Genomic DNA, 11965 nt, shown 5'->3' on the forward strand with positions numbered 1-11965 from the left:
CTCTCTCTCATCCCCTCCCAAGACTTTAGCACTGGCCACTGTCCCCGCAAAGCCAGGAGCCCTTCCCACAGGAGGTCCCTGCAGTCTCTGGTGACACCTGCTGGTGCCTGGCCCCTGGGACACTCCCCCGGAGGGAAAGGGGACCCCAGGGCCCCGGGACATTGGAAATCACACGGTACCCACCCCTGCCCTCTGCCCGGCCTCCAGAGCACACCTTGCACATGGGCATGCCATCTCTTCGTGGCCCTGAGTTCCACACCCCGCCTGGGTGAGGCCCAGACTACTCCTGCACCAGCACCTCCCCACCCTCTCCTCCCCCCTCAGCCGGGTGACGGGGGCTTCCCTCCCTCCCCTCCCTCCTCAGGGCTCTGCTCTGGCTGGGACACGGCTGCACCCTGCTGCCTGCTTGCTCTTCCCCGGCTGGTTCCCCTAGTAGCTCTCCGCTCCAGTGTGGCTCAGCCCAGAGGTTTCCCCAGACCCTCGGGTCTGAGTGGGTCCTGGCCCCAGCGCCCTTCACGTGGCCACGGATTTCATCCACAGCCCTGACCCTGTGGCGACCAGCTGGCTTCTCTGTGTCTGTCTCTGTTCGTTCTCTACCCTCTTTGGCATGTGAGCGCCAGGTAAGTGGGCAGGGCCACCTCGAGTGCGCGTTTGCATGTTTTCTCCTCACACCGCCGGGCACTGGGCACATATGTGTTGTCTGAACAAATGAATGGACCAATGAGCATGTATTAGATGCCAGGTGTCCTGCCAACTTCCTGCCCTCTATCCCATCTAACCGCCAGGATGACCTTGGGTGGGGAAGAATCCCCACAAATGTTTACACCTATTTCTGGGTCTGGACACAGACACAGAAGGAGAAGCTGGCATGGTCTAGGTGAGGCCTGCAGGCCCAGACCTCCTCCTCCCACACCGAGGTGACCCTGCTTCCCACTCTCCTGTTTCAGGCTCAGTTTCCACCGGGGAGCAGGCGTGAGCTGGGACTGGGAGACAGACATGGCCCTTGTCATTGTTTCCTTTGTCTCTCAAGGCCCCAGACCAGTCGGCACACGTTCCCATCACAAGCCATGTCAGGAAGGGCTCAGCTCTGTCGGAGCCCCGCCCACAGGCCTCGCCCACCAGCTCCTCCTGAGGTCGCGGACATGTGACCCGGCTCTCGGACCCGTGCTCACAGCTGTCAGCAGGTCCAGAGGGACATGTCTTTTTAACAGTATCTTGTCACTGTCCAGCAGGCTGCCTCTGAAGCACACCAACATCCCCCAACCTGACCACACCCTCCCTCCAGCCTAAAGCTGGGGGTCGCAGTCCATCAGCCAGGGGACGTGGGGCCGCTGGGGGGGGCGGCGGGTGCCGATGCCCTTCGACCTAGAAGGGAGCCGCAGGCCAGGAATCTCCGGGAGGTCCTAGGACAGGAGGTGGCGGTGCCACCTGACCTTGGGTGGTCTTTTCCTCTCGCTTGGTCCACACCATGACCCTGGGGCACAGCCACCGGCAGTCTTTGATCTTCTGCAGCCTGACAACCTCTGTGTGCACCTGTGAAGGGTGAATACCCGCCCTGCAGGGCTGGGGCAGGACTAAATGAGAACTGTGTGCGACCTGGGACAGTGGAACTGGCCACGGCTGGCTGTGTGTTGTTGTATTTGCACGCAGGCTGCTTTCCAATGCCAGCTGTGTGAGTAGGATAACGGCCCAGTGCTCGATGCCCAAGCCCCAGGGCCTGGATTCAATTGTTGCCTCTGCCACTCGCTAGCTGTGTGATGTTGGATGAGTTTCTTAACCTCTCTGAGCGCCAGCTTCTGCCCTCGAGCTCGGAGGTTCTTGCGGCTCCAATGAGACCTCTTTCCATTCCTCTTGGGGAGGGCACTGCTGGGGGCAGGGAGGCTGAGCTGGAGACATTTGGAGATTGGGAGGAGCACGTGGTGCGTTGAAACATCTAAGTGGCTTTCATGAGAGAGAACGGGGACCTGTTTTGGGGTTGGTGCCAGCGGCGGGCAGGCGGGTGTGTTTGCAGTCTGCCCGCCCCGGGGCTCCCAGCTCTGTGTAAGTGGGCACACGCGGCCCGACTCAGAGAACACCGGCTTCTGTCGGCTCAGGTGAGCAAGCCCCTGCACAAGTCAGGGCCGTTCAGAGGCAAAGGGGCTCTCAGGAGGCCGCCAGCTGGCTGTCTGTCCATGCAGCTTCAGAGCAGACAGACTTGGGGCCCCACGGGCTGGGTGACCTTGGGCAGGTGACCTTGGAGAGACTGCGGGGGCGGTGGGGCCAGCCTCTGACTGTACCATTTGCTAGCCTGTGGCCTCTGGCGATCTGCTTCCTCACTTCGCTCTGGCTTTCTCTCCGTGTCTGTGAACAGGAGCCCTATCGTGCGAGGCTGCAGGGAGGGTTGGCTTAAGTGTTAAGGTAATCAGCAGCTGGTGCAAGCAGGCTGCCTGCATGTCTGTCTGCTGGTCCCGAGGCCACTCCACCCCCAGCAGGACGGACATGGTCCCCAGTGCCGGGATTGTAATGTTGTTCATATCACCCCTGGCACGGGGCCCGCCTCAGCGTCTGGGGCTCTACCGAGTGGGAATGTGTGGATGTTTCCTGGCCGGCAGGGAGCCGCGGAGGAGCTGTGCCCTGCATCTGCCGGCGTCTGATTCACCACTTCCCTCCTCCGCCTTTTCCCTGCCCACTTGCAATGTCCTCATCTTGTCTGTGGTGAGCTGCCCTCAGCAGCGGCTGCCATGAGGTGACGGATGGGCAGTGATTGCATCCTCTCCCTGCACCCCGGCCCGCAGGCTCCGCTCCCTGCCTCCCATGGTCCTGCCCATCTGATCTCCTGGTCTGGGGCCACCTTTTCTACGCCCAGATTCTAGAGGCAGGTGGACCTTTATTTAAATTCAGACACTCCTTTTTTCTCACTGGAGGCACCCTTGGCTGAGAGCCAGGGCCTCCGGCTGTGTGTTCTCCAGACAGAACCGTGGGTGTGTCGCGCAAAGCAGGAGGACATCAGAGACCATTTTGTGCAAACCTTCATCCTCCCCGAATGTGCAGACCCCTCCTCCCCTTTGCCATGTGGTAAACTGAGGACGAGTTGAAGCGTTTCCCCAGAGAAACCGCAGTGAGTTCCTGGTGTGTCCCCTGGGGCGGCAGCTCTGCTCGCCCGAGCCTGGCCTCGGTGGGAGGCTCCGGGGAAGCAGAACCCGACTGTGGGAGGTGAGAGCCGGTTTCTCTCCAGGCATCTAGGACGCTCTACTTACCCAGAGACCGAGGGGAACGCATGTCAGGGGGAGGCAGTGAGGGATGCAGTCATCCGGGTCCGCTCCTGCTTTCAAGGAGGAAAATGCCCCCTAACGGGAACTCACTGCAGGCGCATTGTGATTCTTGAGAACCGACCCCGGTCCTCAATCCCGAGCTGCCTCCTCTGTGGATCCGTTACCCGATCAGCCCATGTTCACTGGGATGATGAAGGCGGCACCGTCTGGCGGGAACCACTTACCCAGAGAAGCAGTGGACCTGTTCTCACCACCCCCAGTGCTTGTCCTTGGGCCCAGGGAGGAGCGGCGACCCTCCACCCTCCCGCCTGGCTCACCCCGGCCTGCAGGTTTGGAGCACGCTCCATCGCAAGTAGAGGAAACCCAGCGGCAGTGGCTCAGACAAACGGAAGTTCACGTTCCCTCTGCCTTCACCTCGCCAGGGGTTTAGAGCCCTTCTCCCTCGGTTCTTCTAGCCCTTAATCCCCCAGACATGGCAGCCAGCCTTCGAAGTAGGAGGGAGGGGACATAAACTTGCCCAAATCTCCCATCTGTCTACCCCTTACGTTGGGAAGAGCCAGCATTCTTTAAGAAGCCGCCCCTCTCCCAACCAATGCAAACGTCTGTTACTCGTTCTCTCGTCCAGAACGGGTCACATCGCATCCCTAGCTGCAAGGGAGGCTGGACAGACGGGGCGTCGGCGTCACTGTAATAGTCGGAGACCAGCCGGCTACAGCTTTTCTCCTTGGGCCGAGAACGCTGCCATTCGGCACAGAAGTGCTTTCAGCCAGGAAGGCGCTGGGACGCGATGCTAGGCCGACCACTCAGGGAGTCTCTGCCCTCACGCAGAAGTCCTTAGCCCGTGAGCTCTTCTCACTGGCTCATCCACATGGCGAGGAAGCCCATGCCTGGAAGGGGGCCCAGCCCACCGCTCAGCGTCTCCTTCTCATCAGGTGTCACTGTCATTTCTGTTCTGCGTGGGCTCCAGACCTGTCCCCACCCGGGGCTGTGGGGACCGTGTAGCTAGAGTTGGACTGAGATCCAGCCGGGTCTGCAGACTCCCATCACGGGGAGACAGACAGGAGCACCAGTGCCTTCCGCAGGGCACCCCAGCCCTGGGACACGGGCGGGAGAAGGCCTCCTCACCCAGAGAGGGGGACTGAGTGGAGGTGGGGCGGGGGTAGGGGGCTCCAGGCCAGGAAGACTCTCAGAGCTTAGGCAGGAGGAGGGGCTGAGAAGCAAGGAGACACGGATGGTGTCGCAGCAGCTCAGATGTTTCTCGTGCTGTCACCTCAGTCGGCCCACAGGGCCCTGGAGGCAGAGACGGTGGCTTATCTGTTATCCCTCTTGTGTGTCCCCAGAAGTACCCCAGTGCCTGGACCGTATCTGCAGCCCTATAAGTGTTTAGTTAGAATACATGCGTTAATGCGGAAATAAATAGATCATTACCCAGGCCATGGAAATCTCTCGGCCAAAGGGATAGAGTTACGGGCTGAGAGGGACTGTGGAAGCCAAGCAGGTGAGCCGGGCCCCACAGCCCGGGGCGCTGCTGGACGGGGTATTCTGGGAGCCATGTGTCCTGACTGAGCGGAGGCAGCTATAAATTGCCCGGAAGCCTCTCAGGCTTAGTGATGTCCCCAAAGGGGTGGCAGCTGGCGTGGGGAGTCTGGCTCCTCAGAGCGGCCTGGCCAAGTGCTGACGCTGCGGGGAGACTATTTTTTCTGCCTTTGGGGCCTTCAGCCTGGCCCTGTCCTCTGGGGCTCGGGAATCAGGCTGTCCCCTGGGATGGCTGCGGAGACCAGGCTCCGTGGCCCTGCCCCCCGCCTGAGCCCCAGCCACCAGCCCTGGGGCTCGCTCATAATCAAGGCTAGAACCTCCGAGTCAACTCACTTCAGATGACGCACGCTCCCCAGCCAGTCAGTCTGGCCGGCTGCCAAAGTTAAAGCCATCGGTCGCCACTCCACAGCTGCCACCATCCTGGGTGGAGCCGACTAAATACCACCCAGCGCCTGCCTCCTCCCTCCGACCGGGTCCTCGACAGACAGCTCGGTGCTGGGTCCAGAATACCTTCTGCCATGGGGCTCGTCAGACCCCCTGGTGCCTTTTAGGATCAGCATTAAAAATAGCTCCTCCCGCCCTAGCTTGTTCGGCTCCGTGGATAGAGCATGGGCTTGAGGACTGAAGGGTCCCGGGTTCAATTCCAGTCAAGGCCAGGTACCTTGGTTGCAGGCTTGATCCCTGGCTCTGGTCAGGGTATGTGCAGGAGGCTACCAATCAGTATCTCTCTCTCTCTCCCTCTCTGTCTCTCCCCCTCCCTTCCACTCTCTCTAAACATCAATGGAAAAATATCCTCGGTGAGGATTAGCAAAAATAAAAATGAAAGAATAGCTCCTTCCAAATCAGGAAGTGACCTCACTCATTCCCCTCACTGCTGGGGCAAGGGCCCCCATGCCTGCCCCACCTTCGAACGCTTGTGCCCCAAAGGTGAGGAGAGGACGTTTCGCGTGGAGCTGAGGGGATGCGGATGTGCCTAGTGACGCGTGGTTATAACAATATCGCCTGTGACCAAGTTGCTCCATGGGCGGGGTGTCCATACTAAGCCGCCTCCGGGGCTAGGAGGGGCCTCCCCGCAGCCCAGTCCTGTCCGGGGCATGGTCTCGCCCCATCCTCAGTGCAGCCCCAGGACACGCGTGTGCTCAGGAGGGCCTCCCACGTTACCGACCCGCACACCCAGACCGAGAGCTTAGGAGGCGGGTAGGGGAACCCGCACTGGGACCCAGGCTTCTCAAGTTCAGAGTGGGTGCCTCTGGGATTTATAGGACAACTACAGAGCCCTTTGTCCTTCCAGCCTTTTCCTTTTAAGCGAGGAGTCATGAGGACGCTTGTGGGTACCCTATCGTGAAGCATGTTTTATTGCATGGCTTGCCTTGCTGCCTTCGTACGGCCCAGCAGTTTTGCATTCTCCTGGATTTGCACCTGCAGCTCCTTAAGGTGCATAAGAGGCACCTTCTGGTGGGTCCCGGCACAGAGGACCGTGTCAGGGGCGCCTGCTGACTTGGATTTTCACGTCCAAGTGTGCGCCTTTCTCGGGGAGGCGCCCTCTGTGGCGTCTGTGCATCTGTCTCAGCCTTCCTGCTCTAAGAGGAACCTCCAGCCTCGCTTCCCAGGGAGGCCCCTGCCCTCCCCACGCTGGGCCGGGCCAGGAGTCAGCTCTGTGCCCGGAGCCCCCAGCACCCATGCCCTTTCCTGCCTGTGTCACCTGTCCATCCTGGGTTTGGCGTCTGCCTCCCTCTCACGGTAGACCCTCTGGGCTCCTCCCGGGTGGGGACGGGGCCTCCTTCACATGTGCATCTGCTCCAGACACTGGACCCCTCCATGCTGTGAGATGGGGGATCCGAGTGGACCCCTCCATGCTGTGAGATGGGGGATCCGTGTGGACCCCTCCGTGCTGTGAGATGGGGGATCGAGTGTACCCCTCCGTGCTGTGAGATGGGGGATCGAGTGGCCCCCTCCGTGCTGTGAGATGGGGGGGATCCGTGGACCCCTCCGTGCTGTGAGATGGGGGATCGAGTGGACCCCTCTGTGCTGTGAGATGGGGGATCCGTGTGGACCCCTCCGTGCTATGAGATGGGGGACCCGTGTGGACCCCCACATGCTGTGAGATGGGGGATCGAGTGGACCCCTCCGTGCAGTGAGATGGGGGATCGAGTGGACCCCTCCGTGCAGTGAGATGGGGGATCAAGTGGACCCATCCGTGCTGTGAGATGGGGGACCCGTGTGGACCCCACATGCTGTGAGATGGGGGATCGAGTGGACCCCTCCGTGCAGTGAGATGGGGGATCGAGTGGACCCCTCCGTGCAGTGAGATGGGGGCTCGAGTGGACCCCTCCGTTCAGTGAGATGGGGGATCAAGTGGACCCCTCCGTGCAGTGAGATGGGGGACCCGTGTGGACCCCTCCATGCTGTGAGATGGGGGATCCGTGTGGACCCCTCCATGCAGTGAGTTGGGGGACCCGTGTGGACCCCACATGCTGTAAGATCGGGGTGGGGAGGGTCCGTGTGAGGTCACATTCCCAGAGGGACTGTGGCTGCCATGGGCTCACTGGCCTCTCTGTTGCTCTTGCTTCTCAGACGTGCTGTGCCCCAGCGTCCGCGTGGAAGGACATCGCTTTAAGCACACCAACGGCGGGACCAGGGAAATCACAGGTGAGAGGAAGCGGCCCCACGTGTGCCCCCCCGCCGCGGTACTTGCTGGACCTGCGCCCGACTCTCCCCGATGCAGGGCGGCCTCGCCCTCCGGGGCCCGTGCCTGTCTTTAACCAAAGCGCCGCGAGGACGGTCTGAACTGTGCCGGTGGCCAGACCCTTCCACAGACCGCCTGCCCGTCAGGAAATGCTTGTTTCCCCGGGCTGTGACCTGTGGGGGTCACTGTGTGGTGCGGGCGCTGGAATGAGCGGGGACCCAGCTGGGCGTGAGTGAGCGGGATTGGCAGGGCCAGCGAGGGAATGACGCAGGCGCTGGGAGTGAGGGCGGGTGAGTGACAGTTGTAAATGTGTGAGTGAATCGATGGTGAGAGCACAAAGGGACGGGACCAAGCCTCTCCTCAGGGGCCGTGGTGACAGGGGTGCTGGGGCCAGGCGGGCGTGGCTCAGGTGGCTGCCCATCATCCTGATAACCACGGGCTCGGTTTCCTCCTCCCTGCGCCTGGCGTCCTGCCTGCAAAGCACTTCAAGGCCTGACCTCAGGGACTTTTCTCCTCTCCAGCCACCACCCTCGGGTCCAGTCTGGCCCATGTGTGATGCCCACGGGTCAGGCTCCCCTCCAGGCAGTGAGCGGGGGGGACGTTCAGGACGGGGTGTTATGCAGGCGCTGCCAGTCCCCGCCCCATCCCGGGACCTGCCAGGTCAGGGGCTGCTGCTGGGGCCTCAGAGGTGCCAGCCCCGCCTCTTGTGCTGGGGGCTGTTGAGAGAATGGGGGCGGGTGGGCGTGCTGCCTGGGAGCCCTGGGCGGGGAGGGAGGGGCTAGCAGTCCTCGGGAGCAGCCCCGCCAGTGACTGTTTTCCGTTAATATATTTTTGTTGATTTCAGAGAGGAAGGGAGAGGGAGAGGGGGAGAGAGAAACATCAATGATGAGAGGGAATCATTGATGGCTGCCTCCTGCACAAACACCACCCCACCACGCCCCCCGAGGATCGAGCCTGCATCCCGGGCATGTGCCTCCACTGGGAATCGAATGGTGATCTCTTGGTTCATAAGTCAGTGCTCAACCACTGAGCCACACTGGCCGGGCCAGCCAGTGACCACTGATGTAGAGATGCCTTGGGCCCCATTTCCAGTTCACCGTTGGATCCAGCTGCTGGCTCAGCCCCACACTCTTACCAGCTGCTTCCTTCCCTGCCCCCCACCCCCACCCCACTGCCCCATCAGCACCTCCTAACCTCCAGCACCTGGTTCCTGCTCAGTGCCCAGAAGGTGCCAGCGCCATCTGCTTTCTTTGTCCGACTCATGAAATGACTCAGCCTGTTCGCCTTGTTAACTCGATCACCTTCAAGTGAATGTGTTCACAGCTGAGTCACTGCCCATTGGGGGACACTGCTGGCCACCGCCCTGATGGCCCTGATCCTCCGTCCCCAGCTGGGCTCGGACCGCACCCGGTCTCGGTGGGAGGCCCGGGGCCTGCACCCCACGCACCTTTTCCTGGGACGGGAATTGCAATGGGAGCTGGACCTCTCCTCACTCACTGCTGTGCTTGCTCCAGGGTGTGTTCTTGCAGGGTTTCCCCCGGGGAGCCCCGTCACTCCCGGGGCCGGGGGCCAGCTGCCTCTGCAGAGCCAGGGGCTGCTCCTTGGTCCCCGTGCTCCTCTCTCCAAACTCACCCCATTCCCGCCTTCCCACAGGGTTTGACCTGATGAATTTGTTCCGCGTGAAGGACGTGCTGCAGCAGCGAGAGGAGGGGGTGCAGAGCTCCTACGTCCGGATGGGGTCCTTCCCCGTGGTGCAGAGGACAGAGTGAGTGCGCCCTCTCTTCTGCGACGGGGCTTGTGAGAGGGCGAGGCCAGGCCACTGGCTTCCTGCAGACAGTCGCCATTAATGCCTTTCCTGTCCTCATTGTCAGAACTTTTCCTTGTTATTCCATATATATGTGTGTGTGTGTGTGTGTGTGTGTGTGTATCTCCCAAGAAAAGCCTTAGTTCCTCTCTCTGTATACAGAAAAATAGAAACAGATGTAGTTATAGTGTAGATAGCTATAGGCATAAATATATAGATAGAATAATATATAACATATAGAGATGTATCTCTCTATGCACATCCACACACACGTGTGTGTTCTTTCAGAGGTATCAGAAGAAAGTGTGTTGAGACAACCACAGACTAGCTGGACTCATGAATGACATGGAGACAGTGAGGGAGTGAACTCTGGCTTCGGAGCCCGTGTCGGGACAGAGGGGAAGTCCAGGCCGTGGCCTCCGCGTCCCTGGATCCTGAGGAGGCCCAGGCACTGAGCCTGGCGCTGCTGCCGGTGCCCGGGGTGGCCTGGGAGACCAGCTTAGGCAGGGACTTGGACAGTACATTCACATTGTTGTACAACTACGATCTAGGTCTTCTTTACCTACTTCTTCCCGAGGATCGGACAGGGAGGCCCAGACTTGGCCAAGCGCAAGGTCCCCGAGGGTCTCCGTGTCTGAGAACCAGGAACCCGGCCGCCTCCTCACTTCCCCTCCTGGCTCTCTGGCCAGACAGCTAACCGGGAAGCCAGCGCCGAGTGCGAGTGCGCTCCCCGGGCAGCCGCTGCCCAGGTCTGCAGGGGGGCATAGAGCAGTGATGGGAACCTTCTGAGCTCGGCGCGTCAGCATTTTGAAAACCCCTAACTTAACTCTGGGGCCGTGTCACATAGAGAATTTTTTTGATATTTACAACCATAGTAAAACAAAGATTTATATTTTTGATATTGATTTTATATATTTAAATGCCATTTAACAAAGGAAAATCAACCAAAAAAATGAGTTCGCGTGTCACCTCTGACACGCATGTCATAGGTTCGCCATCACTGGACTAGAGAGCTTAGGGGAGGCGAGCTCTGAGACCGGCCCTTGGTGTGCGCCTCCGCCTGCCGCGCTCCAGCCAGATGGCGAGGAGCTAACCCTCCCAGCCCGGTCGCCCCAGCCGGAGAGAGATCAGGACGCCCTCCCCTCAGCACTCCTTGTGAGGGACCCCTCCATTCTGAATTGGGAGGGGAGCTGCAGGGAGTCGGGGACCCTAGATGGGGGCCGCTGCCACGCCCGCTGGAGCCCGGACTCTGTAGGGACAGGAGGATGTCCTGGTGCAGGGGCAGGGGACCGGGCAGGTCAGGGATCAAAGGTGGGCCTTGCTGCCAGGGACAGCGGAGGGTGCGCTGGGCCGCTCAGCTGCTGGAAGCCTGGATTGCCTCAGGGACGGTGGCCCTGGGGAGAGGGAAGCCTTGTGGGTGGATTTGAAGGGGCCAGTGGAGGGGTCACAGGAAGGCCTCACAGGGCCATCCAGAGGCCCTGATGGAAGGAGGAGGCAGTAAGTGGGGGTGGGGGTAGAAGTGTTCAAGAGGCGCGGTGGGCGGGGCTTCGGGACCAGGCTGCATGGCCTGTGTTGGCAGCTCCTGTCTGGTCGCTAGTCACTGTCTGTCTCCGTCCCCCCAGGGATGTGTTCCCCCAAGGCCTGCCTGATGAGTACGCCTTCGTCACCACCTTCCGTTTCCGGAAGAGCTCGCGGAAAGAAGACTGGTACATCTGGCAGGTCATCGACCAGTACGGCATCCCGCAGGTGCGCAGGCCGCAGCCGGTCCTTCTTGGGGCGGCCTCGCCCCTCCCAGGGCCCCCCAGGGCCTCTGTCCTGGGCCTGGATGTACAGAGGCCCAGGAGACCCGCGTGGGCGGGGGGATGGGGGGCGTCACACCTCACGCCCCCCCGGGCACCGCTTCCCCCAGGGAGGGTGGCGTGCTGGCTCTCCTGTGGGTGAGGATCTGCTTCCCGCAGGCGTGGCAGCAGCTCTGTGGGCCGATGGCACCGTCTGGCCGCAGCCTGAGCGAGGCTCGGGACGGAGGAGGAGAAAGTGGCTCGGGGTCAGCAGACCCGGTTCCGATCTGTGTGTGGCCCTGGCCCTGAGAATGGTCGTCTGGGTTTTGATGTTCTTCGCCGTGACCTGGACACAAACCCACCACCCCAGGTCGGTGGCCGCACCTGGCGCAGGGCCTGACACCCATGCCGCTGGTCCCCGCAGTCCCTCTGGGACCGTCGGGGTGTCACGCTCCTGAAGCAGGGCAGCGGGTCTTTGCCCACCTGGTGTGTGTGGGCTCCGTCCCTGCCCAGAGGAAGCCGGCCTCAGCGTCGCAGCCGCAGCACGAGGCGCCGATGCGTGAGGTGGCGGCTCTGCTTTGTGCTCTGCGAGGCCCAGGGCCCGGCTTCGGCGTCCATGGGCCACGTCTTTGTCTCTGGGTTGCCCTGTTCTCTCCCGAACCATGAACCGTGTGAAGGAAGGCACGGCTCCCCAGCTGGGGGTGCCAACTGTACTTTCACACGGGATTTCATTAGCATGGAGGCGGCTCCGGCCCTCGCGTGGAGACCAGCTTTCCCGCACCCTGACCTGGCACACACATGCTCACCCACACGAGCTCGTCCACGCGTGCTTGTCCACGTGTGCTTATCCACGTGTGCTCACCTACACGTGCTCACCCACACATGCTCACCCACACGTGCTCACCCACAC

The 11965-nt window shown here is 61.3% G+C and overlaps 1 protein-coding gene across 1 annotated transcript in view; it reads left to right on the forward strand.

Annotated features, from left to right (window-relative positions):
- The window catches only part of COL22A1 (collagen type XXII alpha 1), a 109580-nt gene that overhangs the window by 10270 nt on the left and 87345 nt on the right, over window positions 1–11965 (forward strand). Inside the window, 3 exon segments of the mRNA XM_015561428.1 lie at window positions 7362–7436; window positions 9127–9238; window positions 10900–11023. Of these exon segments, the coding sequence (XP_015416914.1) occupies window positions 7362–7436; window positions 9127–9238; window positions 10900–11023 (311 nt within the window).

Source organism: Myotis davidii, unplaced genomic scaffold (assembly GCF_000327345.1).
Source record: "Myotis davidii unplaced genomic scaffold, ASM32734v1 scaffold30, whole genome shotgun sequence".
NCBI classification, from domain to species: Eukaryota; Metazoa; Chordata; class Mammalia; order Chiroptera; family Vespertilionidae; genus Myotis; species Myotis davidii.